At 47.1% G+C, this 22158-nt stretch overlaps 2 protein-coding genes across 2 annotated transcripts; one reads left to right on the top strand and one right to left on the bottom strand.

Moving 5' to 3' along the window:
- The first annotated feature begins 3877 nt into the window (after nucleotides 1–3877).
- Nucleotides 3878–6886, top strand: LOC109765281 (UTP:RNA uridylyltransferase 1). Its single transcript, XM_020324075.4, has 6 exons — nucleotides 3878–4680; nucleotides 4814–5176; nucleotides 5354–5577; nucleotides 5672–5735; nucleotides 6230–6426; nucleotides 6550–6886. The coding sequence occupies exons 1-6, from the start codon at nucleotides 3976–3978 to the stop codon at nucleotides 6761–6763; spliced, it is 1767 nt and encodes a 588-aa protein (XP_020179664.1). The 5' UTR covers nucleotides 3878–3975; the 3' UTR covers nucleotides 6764–6886.
- A 375-nt stretch (nucleotides 6887–7261) lies between these two features.
- Nucleotides 7262–14641, bottom strand: LOC109765282 (protein DETOXIFICATION 46, chloroplastic). The gene is made up of 14 exons (XM_020324076.4): nucleotides 14152–14641; nucleotides 13719–13813; nucleotides 12904–13012; nucleotides 12425–12480; nucleotides 11730–11785; nucleotides 10983–11121; nucleotides 10494–10631; nucleotides 10347–10415; nucleotides 10146–10256; nucleotides 9095–9223; nucleotides 8540–8617; nucleotides 8241–8312; nucleotides 7810–7872; nucleotides 7262–7719 (listed from the first exon to the last, which is right to left on the bottom strand). Exons 1-14 carry the CDS (start codon nucleotides 14537–14539, stop codon nucleotides 7618–7620), a joined length of 1605 nt encoding a protein of 534 aa, XP_020179665.1. The 5' UTR covers nucleotides 14540–14641; the 3' UTR covers nucleotides 7262–7617.
- Between the last annotated feature and the right edge of the window lie 7517 nt (nucleotides 14642–22158).

Genomic DNA, 22158 nt, shown 5'->3' with positions numbered 1-22158 from the left:
TATGATCATGTATATAAGCATCACGTCCGTGATAAGTAGACCGACTTCTGCCTGCATCTACTACTATTACTCCACACATCGACCGCTATCCAGCATGCATCTAGAGTATTAAGTTCATAAGAACGGAGTAACGCTTTAAGCAAGATGACATGATGTAAAGGGATAAACTCATGCAATATGATGTAAACCCCATCTTCTTATCCTCGATGGCAACAATACAATACGTGTCGTTTCCCCTACTATCACTGGGATCGAGCACCGCAAGATTGAACCCAAAGCTAAGCACTTCTCCCATTGCAAGAAAGATCAATCTAGTAGGCCAAACCAAACTGATAATTCGAAGAGACTTGCAAAGATAAACAATCATACATAAAAGAATTCAGATGAGATTCAAATATTGTTCATAGATAATCTTGATCATAAACCCACAATTCATCGAATCTCGACAAACACACCGCAAAAAGAAGAGTTACATCGAATAGATCTCCAAGAGAATCGAGGAGAACTTTGTATTGATATCCAAAGAGAGAGAAGAAGCCATCTAGCTAATAACTATGGACCCGAAGGTTTGAGGTAAACTACTCACACATCATCGGAGAGGCTATGGTGTTGATTTAGAAGCCCTCCGTGATCAATGCCCCCTCCAGCGGAGCGCCGGAAAAGGCCCCAAGATGGGATCTCATGGGTACAGAAGGTTGTGGCGGTGGAAATAGGGTTTTGGCTCTGTTTCTGATGGTTTGGGGGTACGTAGGTATATATAGGAGGAAGAAGTAGGTCGGTGGAGCCACGAGGGGCCCACGAGGGTGGAGGGCGCGCCCAGGGGGTAGGCGTGCCCCCTGCCTCGTGGCTTCCTCGTTGGTTGCTTGACGTCCACTCCAAGTCCTCTGGATCACGTTTGTTCCGAAAATCACGTTCCTGAAGGTTTCATTCCGTTTGGACTCCGTTTGATATTCTTTTTCTGCGAAACACTGAAATAGGCAAAAAACAGCAATTTGGGCTGAGCCTCCGGTTAATAGGTTAGTCCCAGAAATAATATAAAAGTGTATAATAAAGCCCATTAATCATCCAAAACAGAATATATAATAGCATGGAACAATATAGATATGTTGGAGACGTATCATCGTGTCATGTTCAGAATTAGATGTGTTATATGAATATTCGCAAGAGGATATTAGTCACGGGAGGATGAGGGATCCTAAATTAGCAAATTATATACCGAGAAAGTGAAAGATTTCAAAAGGAACTTTACATTATCATGATACAGAAGAAATTTTCCTATGTAGCCTCCTTGGACCGAAGATCGAGACCACCAAAACATGCATATGAATGTTATCCTGCATGAAATTCCATGGGATTCTAAGCCCCACGCGAGGAAAATCTTTTGATTTCCAGATATATACTCTCCCTTTTATTGATTTTAAAAATCACGTGAGACATCCATAATTTTTTGAAGGACTTGAGTATCGATTTTCTTGCACTGACAAAACCATGACATATGGGTTATGCATTTTTCTCTATCTACTATGCGTTTCCAAGAGATGAAATGTTAATACTGATATATGTATGTATATAAACTTCTACTTGAGAAACTACATAGTGTCTTAATACACAAAACATACTTCTTTTAAACCATAGAACAAACGGGTTGTTGGGTGGCTAGCGAAGGTATTGTATCCACAGTTCATAAGGGGCCAAATTCTAGGCGTAACAAAGTAACGCGTCTAGAGAGCAGCCAAGATCATGTGATATATATAGGCTGGGGGTTTCCCCGACGTGAATTTTTGGGACATGCAGCCACGCGCTGCCGAAATTCTGGACGTCCGTCTGCGCATCATGATTACTACTTTTTATAGCCCGTTTGCAATACGCGACACGTTAATCACCAGCTTTCGCGAATACCACGTGGTATACGCCACATCAATGGCCTAGGCGTCATTCAATTCTTAGTATGAATACAAGGCCCACGTGATGGCTCGGGCGATGGAATAACTGCTCTCGTTGCTGGGTGGATGTAATTGAGCTCTCGCACTACTTAAGTAGAAAACATTTGATCCTGATGAAAACGGGCCAGATCCTCTGCTGTAACTGTATCACATTTATGGCCATTGTCGTATAGTCTGGACCCCATGTGTCATTGGTAGTACTGCATGTAAAGTTAGTGCAAAGGAACCTGATGGAAACCTAACTAGCCACAAGTGACGTTTTGTGGTAAAACCCCGGGGAAAATGCCTCCATGTATTTAAAAAAGTTATATGTTAAATTGATACTAAAAGGGACGGTTTTATCGGCTACCAATATATGTCATGGTTATAGTTTGATTGCACCACTAGCAAAATGAAAAAAAAAAGTCAGACCCAAACTTGTTTCATTACTCTATCAGGCGGAAGTAATATTATATGAGGTGGGGCATAAACTAAGCCATTGTACTTTTTACCATATGTAAAATCAATATAGTTTTTTATAAACAAGGCATTTTTTTTTACTATTTTGCAGTAATCAAGGGAGAATAACTCCACTGGGTATTCGGAATTGGCCTCCATGTGTTGTGCCAAAAAAACATATCTCAAAATGGTATACAAAATGTTGAATATCTTTTCATGCAATGATCATTCATTTTAGTTGATAATTTTTTTTACCCCAACGTGTGGAAATGCCAACACAGGAAATGCTCAAAAGATTATATGTCAATTTGATACTATAGGGGGCGGCACGGTTTCATCGGCTACCCATATATGTCATGGTTTTAGTTGGATTGCAACACTAGAAAAAAAAATAGTCGGAACGGAACTATCGATGCATCGGTTAAATTCCTTTCATTGCTCTATCAGGCGGAACTAATGTTATATAGGAGGGAACATAAACTAAGCCATTGCACTCTTTTGCCGGAAGTAAAAACAATAATGTTTTTTCTTTGAAACAAGGCAATTTGTTTGCCATTCTCTAGTAATTAATGTTTTAATATGGTCAGAGAACCTTGGTCATGGTCCGATCACGCCCCAGTGCCCCACTGTGATATGGCCGCTTCATGGAAACAGTGTATGGAATTTTGAATTAGGGACGGTACAAGGTTGGATGGGTATAGACGCTGGTGCTCCACCCATGTTGGTGTGTTTGCATGCAAGAGTTTGTTCATTCAATGGGTCTTGCTCTCATAAAAGTCCAGCTAACTTTTAAATGCTCCTGAGCTAATTAGAGCGAGTTATGGTGCATGTCAGTTCATCTGCTGCGCATGTCAGGTGAAAAAAATGCGCGGCTATACTGAATGATCTACATGGGTTTGAAATCATTATACGGCTCACACGTATTCAAGTTGCACGAGTCGCGCGAGGACATGCGGTGTGGATTCCAGCCGCGCGTGGCTGCATGTCCACTCGCGATTATTCGGGGGTTTCCCTCTCTTTCCTACTTCTTGTTTATGACTGATATACAGCTGTATACAACTAAGCTTAAATCTTGAAGTGGCATTGGCCTTACCTTCCACCCACCTAGCTAAACCACTGCTTGACATCACGTGTGTCTCATTAAGACGGATTTATATCATTACAACACCAAAAAGAGATTATTGTCACAAAAATGACTGAATCTATGTGAGATGTGTCGAAAGGATCGCCGACCTTCGGTCCCCGTGAGCTCGGTCTACGAAACCGCCAGTGTACGGTGTATGAATGTGTGTTTGTGTGTGATGGTGTGCGTCTACATTGTACTCGGTGTTTCTTCGGAAAAAATGTCTAAATGCAGATTATTTTTATATCATATTTGCACTTAATCATTTTGTTGTAAAATATGGACATGGTTCTATTTCCATGATTCCCTCGATAGAGAGGGGGTTGACCCGAAGCCCGGCAACCAACCCAACCACAGTCACGCCACGCTGCGTGGAAGAGGCGCTCCCGCACTGACACACTCCACGACCGACCTCACGCCTCCTTCGCTCGCTCTCGGGAATCGCGAACCACCACCACCACCATCCCAGCCATGGCCGGCGGCGACGCCAAGCCCCTCGCCGGCGGCGCCTTCCTCCGCTTCCTCCTGCCGTCCCCCAAGCCCGAGCCCACCCATCCCGCTCCCGCCCGCCTCGCCCCGCCGCACTGCCTCGTCGCGCCGCCCCAGCCGGACCCGCCCCCCGGCGCCCTGCCCGACGAGCGCCTCTTCATCGTGGCCCCCACGCGCCCCGCCTGGCTCCCTCCGCAGCCGCGGCCTCCTTTCCCAGTCCCCCCGGCGCGGCGCGTCCACCCGGCCGCCGGCGCCGCGCGCAATGCGGGCCGCTTCGCCGCCGGCCGGGGCGGCCAGGCGAGGCGGAGGGCCGGGGATTTCGCCGGGAACAGGGCCCGTGCGGGCCCAGATAGGCGGAAGGCGGGCGGGGGCCTCGCCGTGAAGGAGAGCGGAGGCGAGGACCGCGCCGGGGCCAGGCTGGCGGCGGCGGCGGCGCGGAGGGAGAAGAGGGTGTGGGTTGCCGTGGAGAGGAAGGGGGCGAGTGGCGGCAGCGACGCCGACGACCAGGCGGCCGTGGGCGGGGGATACGCGGGCGGAGACGAGGCCGGGGGGAGCGTCGAAGGGGAAGAGCAGCTGGAACCGGACGACGGCGATGGCCGGCGTCTTGGTGAGGAATTGGAGGATTCTCTCCTCATCGCCGGTGATCAAGAGTGCCATGACAGTGACGGCGGCCAGCAGTCAAGCGAGGTAGCGGAAACCCCCAAAAAATCATCCTCCTCTTCAACTGATCATGCAATTCGATTGCACACTGCCATCACATCTGATTTGCCCCCAAAATAAAAAAAAATAGCTCAACTGGTCACATTTCTTCGCTCTGCAGAACACCATGTCGCAATCGAACCAATCACGGCGCCTGCAAATCAGAACACACACAGGATGGATGGAATGCCGCCATGACATCGGCACCTTCGCCTCCAGCCTGCTCTCCATCTACGAATCCCTCAAGCCATCAGAGGAGCACATGTCCAAGCAGAGCCGGCTCATCGACTCCCTGACAAAGTCAGTGACCAAAGAATGGCCCAACGCCCAGCTGCATCTCTACGGATCATGCGCCAACTCCTTTGGAACTTCCCACAGCGATGTCGATGTCTGCCTCGAAATCGAGATTGGCACGGGCAGCGAGGTGGAGCTTCTTCTGCGGCTGGCGGAGATCTTGCGCGGCGATAATTTCGACAGCGTGGAGGTAAGCAAGCCTTCACTACATGGAACTTTGCAGTTTGTAAAATTCTGTTGTAAAAATTCACAGTAAATTGAGGCTGTCAAAATTCACTGTAAATTCTGCATGGAGCTGTGCATAATCGTTGTTGCAGAATTTGCTGTAAATTGGGGCTGTTGGTTTGATCCTCTATCATCCTCGCAGGCGATTACCAGTGCTAGAGTGCCCATTGTGAGGATGTTGGATGCAGGGAGTGACTTCTCTTGTGACATTTGCATCAACAATCTACTTGCTGTCGCCAACACAAAGCTTCTCAAGGATTATGCCCAGATAGATGGTAGATTGCTTCAGCTGGCCTCCATTGTCAAGCACTGGGCCAAACTGAGGGGTGTCAATGAGACATACCGCGGAACCCTCTCCAGCTATGCGTGAGTTACACGATTATGATGGATTCATCTCAGATAATTATGTTTATATGAATTCTTAAAGAATGGGGACTCACTTGTTCATGTAAATTTGCAGATATGTGCTTATGTGCATCAGTTTCTTACAGCTGAGGGAGCCCAAGATTCTTCCCTGTTTGCAGGTATGTACCTTACTTCTGTTGCATCAACTTCTTCATAAATCATCTTATCTGTGCCGATGCAGAAACTACTGAACTTCCAAGTGCACTTTGTAAATCCACTTTTTCCCTATTTATTTATTTAATTTCTTTTCAAAATAATATTTTATCTTTCTTTTATTTTATGGTAGAATTATGTGCTCTAGTCGTCATGGATTTGCCCCATTTGACACTGTGCATGCATATGATATGGGTGATTGTATTTGGATGGCTCATCACCATCATTCAGTTATGGTTGGTCAATTTTCTTTTCTTCTTTTCCTTTTTCTTTTCATTTTTCTTAGTAGGTTATTTTGCCATATATTTCATCATTTTTGGTTTGCTGTATTTATAATTACCAGGTAAGTCAGAAGGGAACATGAAAGTTCTTGTCCATGCTTTCAGCTTCATGATATGCATCGGTCTGGTCCATTTCATCCTGATGCAACTAATGCTACCTCATTTCCCCACATTTTCAGGCTATGGAGCCCACATATACCATGGTTGTTGATGACACTGAATGCGCTTATTTCGACGAAGTTCATCAGCTTCGTGATTTTGGGGCTGAAAACAAGGAGACCATCGCGGAGTTACTCTGGGCATTTTTCCACTACTGGGCATTCCAGCACGATTACAGGAAAGATGTCATCTCCATCCGTATGGGAAAGATAATCAGGTAGGTAATTAAGGACCAGCATTCTTCTTCCAAACCAAGAATTCAATATCGACTTAATTCATCTAGGTTATAAGAATTTTAAACATTTTTTCTCACCTGGTGTGATGACGCAACGACATGTAGCAAGAAGGAGAAGAACTGGACGACTCGCATCGGAAACGACCGCCATCTGATCTGCATCGAGGACCCTTTCGAGACCGGCCATGACTTGGGCCGCATAGTCGACAGGCAGACAATCAGGATCATCAGGGAGGAGTTTGAGCGGGCCGCTGCCATGCTGCAGCATGACGATGACCCTTGCGTGACCCTTTTTGAGCCCTACAATTATGAGAACTAAACATCGAAAACACCTGAAAATTCAGATAACATTTCTGCCAGGGAGTGAAGGTACAGATGATGAACTGTTTGAACATTCTGGTAAACGGAATAAATGAATGAACTGGGTTTGCATTAAAGAAAAGATGAGATTGGGTCAGGTGCATTCACCTGCCAGAAGATGGGCCGTGATTCATCGCAGAGAAAACTGATTTGGTAGGACTATGCTCTGCTAGAAGATGAGCTGTGCCAGCTGCAGGCTGCAATGAGTTCACTGTGACCAGTACACTCTCATGTTCTGTGCTCTGGTCACCTTAAAAGAGCAATCTCAAACCTTCTTTATGGCATCCAACTGCATGGATTCACAATAGGGAAACTTAATGATCTCACTCTCCAGGATATTTTTAACATCCATATTTTTTTCATGTTTGTAACAAAAAACTTGGACATTGTTGACCATTTTGTAATTCTTAAACAGACAATTCACAATAGGTAAACTTAAGGGTCTCACTTTCTAGGGTAATTTCAACATCCATATTTTTTTCATTTCGTAACAAAAAACTTAGACAAAATTCTTTACATGCTTGCGTAACTGCACTTTTACAGTCGCAAGTGTTGGACAATGTAACCTTCTCTGCAGCAGTAAAGCATGCGATGAAGGTGCCTAGGACAAAAAGATACTACAAGAGACCGAATTCTACCCTAGTGCCAAATGGACTTTCCTAGCCCTGAAGACATTGAGCAGGTCTTGAACTTTGCTTCCAATCATATCATGTGCAGCCCCTGCTCTAAGCATGGTGGTTAGAAACAGACAATGCAGAATGATCTTTCCAGGGCTGCAAATATGCGTGTATTTGTTGTCGCCCCGTTTCAACCTCATGTGGCCTTCACTTTGATATGCTCAGGCTGGTTGAAATTTTTGTTATACAACATGCCCGTTGGCGAAACAAGCCGTTGTAGAGCGCTTCCAAACCGACTCTGAAACGGGAGAATCATAGAGGCTAAATTAGGGCTATCATAAGATGTTTCATTCTAAATATAACACATGATACACAGAAATGAACATACCCACTGGAAGAAGACAAGTACCCACCAGCATAGTGTCAAGCTACTAAACTTGTCGCGGACAAGCTTTTTAAGACAAAACAAGAAAAGAAAAATCATCATTATCAGAAGAGTATCAACATAAGACTTATAAAAGAATAACCGGAAACAAAAGAACTATTCAAGGTGGCATCTGAATTTTGGCCCTTTTACTTGCTGGGCAGTGATCTCATAGCTTTATCAACTAAGAGCATTCACGAGTGTCCAGGGGCAGATACAGAGCAGATTGTGGTCCTATTTTGACATGGTTCAGACCTCATATTCAAAAATTTCGGTTCCTTTCTTTTCAAGTTGACATACCCTTCATCAATGTTATAATGATTTGAATAAGAAAATAAAAAACCGAAACCCCAATGAGGTCACACAGAAAAAGGAAACAAGGAAACGGGCATTACCAGTAGTAGAAAGGTACCAATGCTGAAGCATGCACCCATTGATTGACTCAAATACCTGAGATCCCTTCCAGCCTGAGAACAGAAAGAGAACCATCAGACATTTCATCACATTATCCAGTCAATGCTAGGGTTTCAGCTTTTGATCTTATGAACTTAGCAGAATAGGCCCTTCGTTCTGTTAATTGTTACTGCAGTATCATAGCAAGTAAGATGGTTACCGCATTAATTATTACACTGCTGATGATGGCCTAGTATCAGGTGGTATGCTAGGACCAGCCAAATGAAGTATACCAACTTACCAGCAATGTTCCTTCAAGGCTGTGTACTGAAGGTGTCACCAACAATGCAGTGAAATATGGAATCAGCACTTTGTGCATCTGTTAAAAATAGTGCAGCTGAATTATCAGTTTCTCACACCAAACTCTGGTAGTCATGGAAATAAAGCATGAAAGTTTCTGCAGAGAAACCAAGTTATGCAAGGCGTCACGATAGGAGATTTCCACGATGACATGCAAGCCAGTTCTCCAAAGACAGCAAACAATTCCTAACTAGACCGATATGATGGAAGATAGCCTTTTGAAATCAACATCAGTATAGCAATAAACTAGCAAGCAGATTCGTATATGCCATGGACCACGGTTAGATAGCCCTGTGGATCTGGGTGCAACCATGCCATGGAAGCCACAGCAAAGGGGCAGGGAAGGACAATATATGGTAAAGATAGCCTTTGCAACAAGTTGTAGATACTTGGAAACAACATCTACATAGACAACTGGCATAATGATAGTTTCTGAGGAGCAATCTGTATCAAAAGTACTTCCAGAACATGCAAAAATTAAAGCAGTACATCAGACCTGTTGTACAACCAGTAGATCATTGGTAAACAGACTAGGAAAAAGCCACGGAACAATCGTTCCAACTGTCCCCACAGTCAGTCCAGCTATAGCTCCAATCATTACGAGTGACTTGAGTAGCATCCTTGCCTAGATTAAAGGTACCTTCAGTATCATTCAGAGTAATGAACATAATATTTATACAATCTGATGTAGAAACAACTATGGTAAAATGCAGCCCCACTACTTTAGTCAATCAAAGAACCATCAGTGCAGCACAGGTTGCTTCAAGCCTTCAAGTATGCACAGTGGTGCGGGGTCCACCAGCAGCTTTTGCTCTAATATAGGGAAAAGAAGGTAGGTGTATACCAATTAAACGTATGAAACCTGTTATGCAACATGTGCAGGTCAGAACTTAAATATTTTGTCAACAGTCAAGACGCCTAATGTCCTAAGAAATAATAATCTACCAAAATTATAACAGTATCAAGCTTCTGATGGATCCCATCGAAATAAGCCTATTAGAAATCTTCGATAAACTCCTTTTTCATTTCTAGGCTTTCAAAATGTCTTGTCAATGGCACAAGTCTTTGTCACATTCAGCTCTATTTTGACCAGAGGACTCTGACCCCTCATAAAATTGGTAATTACTTGTTGGCTTATCTCAGCATCTTCAACAACAAACAACAATAACAAAGCCTTTAGTCCCAAACAAGTTGGAGTAGGCTAGAGGTGAAACCCATAAGATCTCTGACCTCTCATAAAATTGGTAATTACTTGTTGGCTTATCTCAGCATCTTCATGCAAAATATTTCAAAGAAAACTGAAAAGGAAGCTCCTTGTGAAATTACTTTGTTGACCGATAAAAAGATGTTTTGCATGTCAGTTGATACATTTAACCAAACAAAAGAAAAGTGTGAAAAATACAAGTGCCCAAGCATACATGTTCATCAAACAGAACTTTGCACAGATTCTTGGATATGTACTGATATTCCTGCTAAGTATCAACATGGGCACAACCGCACAAGTAAAATTATGATATTCAGAGGAAAATGAGCACTGTTGATGGTACCTTCATCAAATTGCGGTTAGCTCCGTATATCATCTCCGGCATGAACGACTGAGCAGTTTGTGACAGGGGCTCACCCCAAACAGTGCACATGCATAAGATATTAACCATAACCTTCACGAGATAAAGTAAACAATGTATGCTGTCACGTTTTTATCGACATGTCTTCATAGGGAAGCATTCCATAAGCTAAAAAGTATGAACCTGATGGCCTGCAAGAGTTATTGCTCCCATAGAAGTCGCGGAGTATGTAAGCAATGCATAAAATGCTACCTGAAGAAGATTGAAACAATTAGTTACAGTAAAGCCAAGGAAAGGACACAGATCATTAATAACCCAAAAGAATGATACCTTGGATGTCATTGTCACAAAAACAGGAGCTGCGATTTCAAATATCTGCAGAAGCTCTCTTGTCGATGGGATTGTGAATGAGAACGCTCGAAAACCTCTACTGTTTAGATTTTGCATCATCATAAAAGCTGCAACAATCTGAGCATGTGTCAAAAGCTAGCTAGTTATACAAAAACATGTGAGCAGAGAACTCAAACCTGCAAATAAATTGGCAGTGTGAGCAACATCACAAAAAGCTAGAGGTGGAGGCTATTTGTGTAGCGCAATTACAAATCATGAAGAGTGGAGAGATGATGGGATTTCTGGAATATAAAATACAACTAACAACAGAAGAGCATGTGGTTCCATCTGGACAGGGTGTGGCGTGCATCAATAAGTAATGTACTTGTAGAAATATTAGTTAACCAGGTATTGTTGCTTAAGGGAAGGTGTGGAAACTTGATTTTCAGCAACGTGGAGACATGTGGAGGAGACTGGAAATATGCGCACCTGTGAAACCATAGTAGCCCAGGCGGCACCAGCAATTCCATAGCCACATACAGAGCAAAGAAATATATCACCGACGCCATTTATAACACTAGCTGCTGCCAATGCCTTCAGAGGACCCCAAGCATCTTTCATGCCTAGACTGAGTTACAGAAAAAAATGAAATATAATAAGAGAAGCATCCAATCAAGATACTGTAATACAACATCAAATATAAGACTTTGAATTGTTTACTGTTGCCTGTACTATTGTACTCATGTAAGTATGTACTCCATATCTGAGTACTCAGTGGAAACTATAATGATTGAACTAGCATATAGCAATTAACGCAGCCACATACTTAGAAATATAATTGTCAAAGACATTTGAGGCTTAAACCAAATGTCTACTAACATTCCAACATGTACAGTTCCACTAGTTCTTGTAGCTGCTAAGATAGATATAGTAATGCAGTGTCCCTAACGACATGAATTCAAATTAAAAAACATTCAAACAAGAGCTAGGATTCTACATGTAGAGAAACAGATTTCATAATTTTATTTCCTGAGTTGAGCTAACTTCAATTTTGTTACCCTAATGTTACATCCATAAAATTACTGGAAGAAACAATATTAGTGATGATTATATACTTTCACAATCTGTAGTTCAGCAAAACAAATGGTCAGAGGAAAAAGGCGCACAAGAAACAGAAATTCAAAGAAACAAGTATATCCAATGCAATAAAAGAACAGGAATGGGCACAGTTTGTACCTAGCACTTTGGGCAACTAAGCCAACGAGAACTGCAGGCCATGCAAAACCTCGAATCTGAAATTGAGTTTCTGTTATTTCTCATGAAACAATCAAATTCATTTTCATATCCTATAATAGAAGATGCTTGAACAGTAGAACAAGCATACAAAACAAGATTCCACAATAAGCCTTGAAGTCAGAACTATAAGTTTGTAACATCACTAACAACGCAAGGGAAAGGACCTATGCAAGCTGTCCAACCACATAATAATCAAATTAGTATAACAGAGACCAACTAGGTAAATGAAAAATTGGTTGTATCTACGAGATTATGATGATAAGCAATTTCAGAGTTAACTAAGCACACAGCATGTGATTCACAGTATCAATGATACACCATGACTGGTTTTTTGCACCTCTAGTTGAGTTCAAGTGAGCATGATTGTTTAAGTAACCTCCCTTCCTTTTCTCATGTTTCATAGTTTTTGTGCAAACCCATTAGATTTTATTTCAGATACATCACGGCATTGATGTTTTCAGTCATGTCCATTTACCTTAGCAAATGTTTGGCTGGTTATACTCGAGTAAAGAAAGGGCAAAAAAATAAGTATCAGTTATACATCAGTGAAACATGACCTCCCTTCATTAGTCAACTAACAACGGAAAAATAGCCTAAAACGTGAAACTATTAAAACACGGTCAACATATACTGACCTGTGCATATGTATTAGCAGCAGAAATAATTTCATGATTTTTTGATCCAGTAAAGGCTGAAAAGAAATTTAAGAAACCACGAGTTAGGGTAAAATTAAGTAGAACACACCAAACAAGAATTTTCAATAAATGTAACGGGTAGAACCAAACATGACTCATCGTGCATGCAAAACACTAAACTGGTAGAACAAGTACAGGGGCATCTTCTTCATAAGTATGCGCCCTAATCAGGTAATGAAGTCGGAACAAGCCAAACAGTTGGATAAAAGCATTACATGACCCCAATTTTAAACAGCACTTGAAGCTTAACTGAGTCTAAGGTGAAGGCAAAAGTGACTTTTCAAGTGAGATGGCAGGGAATTACAGAATCTAATGACAAAAGTAGCCCTCCAGCACTTCGTTAGAAAATACAAAATATCCAACACTTCAAATAAGATGATAGTTTCAAGCCCATGGAACATTTTGTTTCAAAGACTTACCAGTCAATACTTGAACCCCAAAAATCTTAGTGAACAAAAACATTCCTATACCAAAAGTAAGAGCTATAAATAGCAGCGTAGACACTTGATGCTGTGCAAGTTCTTCATCCTGCATATAGTAGCTGTAACTGGATTAAATCACACATAGAGCAAGAAGGTATATATATGTGCCAAGTGGCCGCAAGAACGAGACAAATATCTGAAGAATCTTCAGCTTCTGGTTATCAATAAATCATTAAATTGCCAAGTAACATCTTATATTTGAACGGTGTTCTTTTCCTTTTGGCAGCAAAACAAATGTATAGTTCATGAAGAAAACACAAGCATGTATCGACCTACTACTGTGTCAAATTTCTCCTGTGGATTCCCGCAAAAAAAAATCTCCTGTGGATTCCCGCAAAAAAAAATCTCCTGTGGAGTTCGTACTTTGCAAAGATTTATCCAGCTTACTTTTTCTTATCAAAATATTACCCAAAATGCAACGCGGGGCCATACTCTAGAGCTAAGTTGGTAATCCCTGTCCCACATTATTGCCGAAGCATTAATAGTATATTTCCATGCAACTCTGCAAATTAACAATCTAGCACAAGTTTTTTTCCGAAAAAGGGTGGATTTATTTGCTCAAGATGGAGCATCAAGAGGATACATAACAGCTAACACAGTGAGCACACACCCAGCCTCTGCATAGCTATGATGCACACAGCCAACACCAACACACAGACACACACGAAAACACGCCGTCACTTGCAAAGTCATATAAGACCAAGGATATGTGTAGGCGAGGAAAAAAGAAAAAAAGCCCAAGCTGCACGCACCTTGTTAGCTAAGGAGGTGGCCACCATGTTGGAGGTTGCCACGGACAGGAACATGAATATGTAGCACAGGTAGTCACAGAACACGGTCCCGGGCCCTGAAATGAGAGCCATAATGAGCACATGTTACACTGAAGTGAGACAGTTTCCAACTAAAAAACAGTTAACTGAAACAACATGATGGGCCAATGCATCAAATTCATTGAGTGTGCCGCAGTTTATCAATCACAAGAAATCGGTTGAGATGACGAAGCAGTTTTGAGCAAATCCATTCAGTTCCATATCCCAATTTGTCAGAGTAATACTACACCATACTGGCAATTAGGCTGCGTTTGGTAGGAAGAAGATGGTCTATGCGTCTGCACATTCAGTGCCCTCCCCCAACCCAATGCCGCGCAACACACCACATTGAGCCAAAAGCGGAGGGAGCGTCTACCTAGGGCTGCGAGCTGGAGGGAGGAGGTCTGGCCGATGACCATGGTGTCGATGAGGCTCATGAGCGGGCCGCAGATCCAGAGCCCGAGCGCCGGCCCCGCGAACACCACCACGTCCCGCACCTGCGCCCATATCCCCGCGCCCTCCGCCGCTATCGCATCCACCCCCACCCCCACCTCCCGCTCGCCCCCGTCGGCCGCGCCCGCCGCGGCGGCGCATCGGACGACGCGGACGGCCGCGCGCGGGGAGAGGCCGCGCCGGTGCGGGGCGAGGAGTCGGGCGGAGGGGAGCGGGGGCGCGGGCGGGAGCAGCCGCGCCCGCCGGAGGGGGGCCGGGGCGGGCGCCGGGAGCGCGGCCCCGGCGGAGAGGAGGCGGAGGTGGGCGGACATGGCTGACGACGACGCCGAGCGTGCACTGCGCGCGCGGCGGAGTGGGACAAGTCTGCCTGTACTCTGTAGTGGACGGATGGGAGAGGGATCGTGTGGACTGGATCGCTACGCGGCCGACGGAGGCCGTTGCTGTACCTGTAGTCCTGTACCTGTCACCGCTGCGCACCGTACGTCTCGTAGTATACAAGTGCAACACTCGAATATCCATTCCTGCCGCTGCACTGTCTACTGTCTACTGCAACGAACAACAAAAATAATAAGAGCAACTCCAACGGGCCACCAAACGGGCGGTGCTTTTGTCCGCTTTTTGTCTGTTTGGATCGGCCCGGCGGACACAAACGTTTGGCGCTATGTTTGGGTCGGCGCGAGTGCCTAACGCTGGTCCGATCCATTTTGTCGGCGCGCCAAAAAGAAGTTTTGCAAGCATTTTAAAAATAAATACATGCATTTAATTAAATATAAAAGCCGGCCACGAAGGCCGGCGAAAGTCCACATTACATTAATTAACATAAAAACACTAAAAACTAGACGACGCGTTGCCCCTGGCGTCCTTGTCGGCGGCGGCGTCTGCGTCGGGGCCGGTGAGGTCGATCGGCGTCGGCGCAGGGCCGGCCCAGGGGAACGCCGTGTTCCAGAGGGCGACGATGTTGGGCTGCGCCGCCGCTGCCTGGGCCTGGCGCGCCTCCTCTTCGGCCTCGCGCTCGAGCATCTGCAGACGCTCGCCCTCCCGGCGCTCCTCGGCCAGCCGAACGCGGCGCCAGTGGTCGAGGTAGGCCGCCTCCTGCTTCTTCGTCGCCCCGAGCCAGATCGGCGGAGCGCTGACCTACTCGCGCACTACTCCGGTCCAGGAGTAGCGCTCGAGGTAGGCCGGATCCTCCGGCTCGGCTTTGGGCGGGGACGGCGGGGTCACCGGCGGCACGACACAGTCGCCCGCCGCGGAGAGGGCCATGGCCTCCGCCATGGCAGCCTGGAAAGCCGCCTCATCCGCCTCCCTCCACCGCTCCTCCTCCTCGCTCTCCTTAATGGCCGCCTGGTAGGCGGCCTCGGCCTCCTGGTCCTCGTCGCGGACGACGAGCGGGGGCGGCGGCTGGCTGCGGTCGACGCCGCGGACGCCCCGTCACCTCGCCTCCTCGTGCTTGAAGGCGAACCATCGAGCCCAGTTGGGCGAGTCGACGGCGTAGTGCGGTTCGGCGCGCTGCTCCGGTGTCAGCAACGCCCGCAGGCGCCGCACCTCCTTCGCATGGGCCCTCGCTGTCCGCGGCGCCGCCGGCACTGGGATCCTCTCCGGATCCAAATGCCAGTCATGCGGCAGCGTCGCGTCGGGGTACGGCAGAGGCACGCGGTGGTGCTAGTGCCACTCGGCCTGGTGCAACGGCACATTGATGCGCTGCCTATGCCGGGGAGCGCGCGGCGGCACGGGGAGGGCGGAGAGGGAGGGGGAATGGCGGGCGGGGGCCTTGCCCTCGCGGCTGCTGCCGATGCCGGAGAAGAAGCCCATGCTGGCAGTGGTTAGGGTTGTCGCCGGCGTGGGGACAGGGGTGGCCAGATGGGGACGGGGGGCGAGTGGCAGTGGATGAGGACGGCCCCGCTGCACGCCCGGCTTAAAAAAGGACGACCGCCGTCGCTGACCCGTGGGCTCAAGGTGGGCGGTCGTCATAAATAATGTTGACCGTCGTAGTTGGACGGCCGCTAGGTGGGTACGCGGCGGAGGTGAGGAGACGCGCGGCGCGTCCGCTTCGCGTCCGTGCCGACGCATTCCAGGCGCAATTTTGGGCCGAAAATGGGTCGGTGCGGACGCCGGGCGGACACGATTTGAGTTTGGGTCGGCGTGTTGGGCCGCCACTTTTGTCCACGCCGACCCAAACGGACGCGGGTGGACGAAATGAGTCGCCCCATTGGAGTTGCTCTAAAAATTACATTTAGATCCATAAACCACCTGGCGTCAGCTACAAGCACTGAGCAAGTTGAAGGCGTGCGAGAAGTCCTCGTGCTGAGGCTACATAGGACCAGCACACCAGAGCAGCAACCGTCGCTGGTGAACACAACATGAAAAAAAAGATGTAGGATTCCATGATGGATCTAATGATATTGATTTAACATTGTGAATGTTTATGTGTTTTCCTCTAATAAACTTGGTCAAACTTCAAATAATTTAACTTATGAAAAAACTTAGATACTCCTTTTACGGAGTAAAGCAGAGAGAATGTCCTTTTTTTTCTAATAAAAATAGAGAGAATATCACTTTCTCCTTGAAAAAAAGCCGGTTCAATGTACACGTGCAACACTTGTACATCGATACTCTTCATAGACAATAGACACAGTTTTCATCCATGGTGCATAGGGAGTGTGCGCTCCATCATTCATCGTAATAATGGTCATTTTTTCAATAGGGAAAGGCGCATGAAGCGCTAAATTTTCATTCAGCCCAGTAACATCTTACATCATGAAGTACATAGCCCTAAATATTGAAATTAGAGAGAGAAACTATAGGGTTGTGAAGCATTCATACGTGGGTGCTGAAGAGGGATTCATAACCTATTTGCAAAGAGGCAGCGTAGATCAATACACATATAAATGAATATATGGGGAATCAATGTTTTCCTAGAACAATGTCACTCTAAAAGGCCTTATATTTAGAAACAGGGGAGTTCAGTGAGTAACATTTCAAAGGCCCTGGAATTTGTATAGGTGAGGTGAATTGATGCTTGTATGGCACGGTGCTGAAAAGCAGAGGGCATTTAGTACAATAAAGGAACTTATGTTAATGACAATACGAGCAGATTGAACTACTGATGGTGATGTCTTTCTTCCAGGAGAAGATATGCTGACTATTGACTTCTGAAACTGGATACAGAGGGTGCTTCATTCTTCCAGGACATCGATGAAGCCTGGCGGCTATGGATCTGCCTCTACGTGACTCTGAATGGGCCATTGGAGGATCAGCTCTGGTTCAGGGCCAGGTGACGATGATATGTACCTAGGGTAGGGCAATAGAGCTGATCTAAGCACCCTACCCAAGGACATTGCCCTACAGTCAAGGACATTTAATGGACAGCGGATTCTACCGACTGAAATCACCACAGGACACAACCCACTCGACTGAGAGTTCGCCCGGATATCCCAATTTCATTCGACCATACCAGAAACCACTCGGAGAACAGAAGATCTAAGGTCACTCTAAATGACAACGGTCGGGCGTTCACTCCGTAGTCTTAATGATCATTTATGTGACTTTAATGCTGGCGTTAGTAACGTTCCTATCTTTATGTACATTGAACCATGTGTAACTGAGGGCCGGAGGGGTCTGACAAACTCTATATAATCCACCCCCCTCCTCAGGCACAAAGGTTCGCACTCCCTGTAACTTCACGCATAATCCAATCGACCGAGCCTCTGGGCACCGAGACGTAGGGCTGTTACTTCCTCCGCGAAGGGCCTGAACTCGTAAATCTCGCGTGCACAACTTCACCGTAGCTAGGATCTTGCCTCTCCATACACACCCCCAATTCTACTATCAGATTTAGAACCACGACAGTTGGCGCCCACCGTGGGGCAGGTGTCTTAGCGACTTTCCGGTGAGGTTGCATTTTTTCCGATTCTCATCATCATGTTTTCTGGCGGTGGTTTGGTTGAGGGCCGCGAGATCTGTCTCGGCGCGCTCGTTTTCGTCGCCGACGACTCCGCCTGGCTCCAGGAGGCCCCACTCGATGTCGAGGCGCTCCCCGTCCGCGGGGCGATGCACTTTTCGCGCATGCGTTCGCAGCGTCCTCTTGCGGCAGCCGTCGACCCAGTATCGGTCGGCTCCTGCAGTGTCTTCGCTCCCCGCTGTGCGCCGTCACAAATGATCTGGTCGGTCGCGGCTTCAGCGGTGGGTGAAGCATGCGGTGGCACGCCAGTCGGCCACCCCCAAGTCGCGGCAATCGAGCCCGACGAAACTCTATACGGCCTGTTCGATCTGTCGACTGGCTCCGTCGAGCCCCTGTCCGAGTGCGACAGCAGCGACCCTGCAGCAGAAGTCCTGATGGTCAACACGCCGCGCAGCCCGCCTGGTTTCCGTCGTGCCGACGGAGGCGACGGCGGTGCGATCCGTCGCAGGCTCATGAGGAGTATCATCCCGAAGCCCTCACCTCACAGCAGAGGGAGGAACTTCACCGCCGCAACGTGGAGGCACTCCACACGCCCCTCGTCGGAGAAACCTCCGAGACTCGGGCCTTGGAGGCGGCGTGCCTGGCCACTTTGGCTGAGCGCACTCGACTAGAGAACCTTCAGCATAGGCTCGACGAGCGCGCTCGGCGGCAGATCCCTGAGTCCAGTCGACGGTAATGACAACTGTTTCCACCTGAACCACAGGTATACCGCACTCCAATTCAGATCTTACAGCCGCTGCCCGTATAGCAGAGTCCATTCAGCCGTCCCAATTGGAGGCTAGAAGAGGTTTGATGCAAATCAGAGCATTGCTGCGAGCAGCAGGAGAGCAGAATACAGCAGTATCTCAGTCGCGTAACAGAATACACAGTAGATCTGTGATGGCTAACACAGTTCAGTCGGCCCACAGCCCAAGATCGCCCCTGCGGCGTGAGGGACGTGGGCATCGTCAGGATCAGTACGTGGGTCGGAACCACGAGCAGTATGATCACCTACTCGGCCGTGATGACCGCCGTCGGGTGCCCACACCTCCTCCGAGGAGTGGATCATATGTGGCCCGGCAATATGATGACAGGCGCCCGCACAGTGGCGAACGAAGGGTACCAGTCGACCCAAGGGAGCCAGGCTTTAATGCGAGATCGATTCTCGTTCAAGGTCCGGTCGACAGGAACAGAGCACACAGAGAGGGACTTGACAGAGATCGCTCGACTGGCAGCAGAGTTCATGTTTCCGGTCCAGAGTGTTTCAGCAGAGCCATCAGGGCTGCAGAGATTCCTCCCAACTTCAGGTTGGCGACTGGAGTTAGCAAGTTCACTGGTGAGTCCAAGCCTGACACCTGGCTTGAGGATTACCGAGTGGCTGTGTAGATTGGTGGCGGCAATGATGAGGTGGCCATGAAGCATCTTCCTCTGATGTTGGAAGGTTCGGCCAGAGCATGGCTGAATCAGTTGGCCCCATGCAGTATATTCAGTTGGGAGGAGCTAGCTTGAGTGTTTGTCAGAACTTTTGAGGGTACTTGCAAACGACCTGCAGGGTTGGCAGAATTACAGCATTGTGTGCAAAAACCGAATGAAACTTTGAGGGATTACATCCAGAGGTGGACCAATTTGCATCACACGGTGGAGAATGTGTCTCAGCATCAAGCAGTGTGCGCCTTCAAGGAGGGCGTTCGGTATCGTGAGCTTAACCTGAAATTCGGTCGGACAGGAGACATGACCCTGACCCGAATGATGGAAATAGCAACTCGATACGCAAATGGTGAAGAAGAAGACCGACTCCGCAGCGGCAAGAGCAAACCAATCGGCCAAGACACTGGAGGAGGTAATTCCAATCGGAAACAGAAACGTAAAGCTGAGCCTGCAGGGCCTGGTGAAACTGCAGCAGTGATTGAAGGAAAGTTTAAAGGGAAACCTAAGGGGCCCTGGACCCCCAAGAAGGTGAAAGATCAAGTAGGGAATGATGTGTTGGATTTGCCATGTCACATTCATACCAAGAAAGACGAAGAGGGAAATCTGATTTATCCCAAGCATACCACTCTACAGTGTCGACTCCTTATCCAGCAATTCCAAGAGAAACACCCCAGTGAGAAAGAGAAGGAGTCTGATAAGGATGAGGATAAAGAGGAGGATGATGGTTTCCCCAATGTCAATTCCACCTTGGTGATTTTTGCTGACATTGAGAGCAAAAGTCGACTGAAAGTCATAAACAGATAAGTAAACATGGTTGCCCCAGCAACGACAACGTATTTGAAGTGGTCGCAAACTGCAATCACATTTGACCAGTCCGATCACCCAGCACGCGCTGCCACTCCGGGCGGCAAGCGTTGGTAGTCGACCCAGTGGTTGGAGGCACTCGACTGACCAAAGTGTTGATGGATGGTGGCAGCGGTCTGGATATTCTTTACGCTGAAACCCTGAAGGGGATGGGCATTCCGATGTCCAAGCTTAGTGAGAGCAACATGAGCTTCCACGGCGTTATCCCTGGAAAGAAAGCTGAATCACTCGGCCAGATCACTCTTGACGTAGTTTTCGGTGATTCGAATAATTACTGTAAGGAAAAGTTGACATTTGAAGTGGTAGATTTTCAAAGTGCTTATCATGCTATTCTGGGCAGGCCTGCATATGCTCGTTTTATGGCTCGACCGTGTTATGTCTATCTTAAGTTGAAGATGCCTGGTCCCAGAGGTGTGATCACAATTACTGGTAATCGGTAGAAAGCGGAAGAGTGCCTTCAGAAGGGCTCAAAAATTGTTGATGAACAGATGGCAGCAGTTGAAATGCAGGAATACCAGAAGAATGCAGATCTGGGTGATTTGCTGCGGGCTAAGAAGCCTGCCTCAGAGTCTACATTTCAGTCGTCCGGTGAAACAAAGTCGGTTCATATTCACCTGACCGATCCCAATGCTGCTCCGACTCATATCTCAACGATGATTGACAGCAAATAGGAAGAAGCGCTCATTCAGTTCCTCCGTGAGAACTGGGACATCTTCGCATGGAAACCTTCTGACATGCCAGGTGTGCCCAGGGAGCTGGTTGAGCACCGTTTGCGAGTCGACCCAAAGGTAAAACCAGTGAGAGAGCATCTCCGGTGGTCCGCCGTGTAGAAGAGAAAGGCAATTGGCGAGGAAGTGGCTCGACTTCTGGCAGCTGAGTTCATCCGAGAGATTTACCACTCCGAGTGGCTCGCCAATGTCGACATGGTTCCTAAGAAAGACGATTCACTCCGTATGTGTATCGACTTCAAGCATATCAATCGGGCCTGCCCGAAGGATCACTTCTCTCTTCCTCGCAACGATCAGATAGTCGACTCGACTGCGGGATGTGAGCGGTTGTCTTTCCTGGATGCATATTCTGGGTACCATCAGATCCGACTGTATGGACCCGATGAAATACAAACAACTTTTATCACCCCGTTCGGGTGCTTTTGCTATGTCACCATGCCCTTTGGTCTCAAGAATGTTGGTGCCACATTCATGCGCATGATACAGAAGTGCCTGCTCACTCAAATCAGTCGGAATGTGGAAGCATACATGGATGACATCGTGGTTAAGTCACGCAAAGGTTCCGACCTGCTGACTGATCTCGCTGAAACCTTTGCCAATCTAAGGAGATATGATATCAAGCTCAACCCATCAAAATGTACGTTTGGAGTTCCAGGTGGCAAGTTACTCGGTTTCCTCGTTTCCGAACGTGGGATCGATGCAAACCCAGAGAAGGTTGGTGCAATCCTCCGAATGGAACGCCCCGTGCGTGTACACGACGTTCAGAAGCTTACTGGTTGTTTGGCCGCTTTGAGTCGATTCATCTCTCGTCACGGTGAAAAGGCATTGCCTCTTTACCGACTGATGAAGAAATCTGACAAGTTCGAGTGGACTCCTGAAGCTGACGCAGCGTTTGCAGAGCTCAAAACCCCGCTTTCCACCCAGCCGGTGCTTGCTGCTCCAATCAGCAAAGAGCCTTTACTGCTTCATATTG

Source organism: Aegilops tauschii, chromosome 6 (genome assembly GCF_002575655.3).
Source record: "Aegilops tauschii subsp. strangulata cultivar AL8/78 chromosome 6, Aet v6.0, whole genome shotgun sequence".
Lineage (NCBI taxonomy): Eukaryota > Viridiplantae > Streptophyta > Magnoliopsida > Poales > Poaceae > Aegilops > Aegilops tauschii.
Note: the sequence above shows the minus strand (reverse complement) of the source record. Positions and strands in the feature narration are given on the sequence as shown.

Bases quoted from the DNA above. Each gene is read 5' to 3' on its own strand.
- LOC109765281 (XM_020324075.4), top strand. From the start codon at position 3,976: ATGGCCGGCGGCGACGCCAAGCCCCTCGCCGGCGGCGCCTTCCTCCGC. The intron at 5,578-5,671 runs GTGAGTTACACG...GTAAATTTGCAG, and splicing joins GGAACCCTCTCCAGCTATGC to ATATGTGCTTATGTGCATCA. The intron at 5,736-6,229 runs GTATGTACCTTA...CCACATTTTCAG, and splicing joins AGATTCTTCCCTGTTTGCAG to GCTATGGAGCCCACATATAC.
- LOC109765282 (XM_020324076.4), bottom strand. From the start codon at position 14,539: ATGTCCGCCCACCTCCGCCTCCTCTCCGCCGGGGCCGCGCTCCCGGCG. The intron at 11,786-12,424 runs GTCAGTATATGT...ACTCAATTTCAG, and splicing joins CTGCTAATACATATGCACAG to ATTCGAGGTTTTGCATGGCC. The intron at 11,122-11,729 runs GTACAAACTGTG...TCTGTAACTCAG, and splicing joins TTAGTTGCCCAAAGTGCTAG to TCTAGGCATGAAAGATGCTT.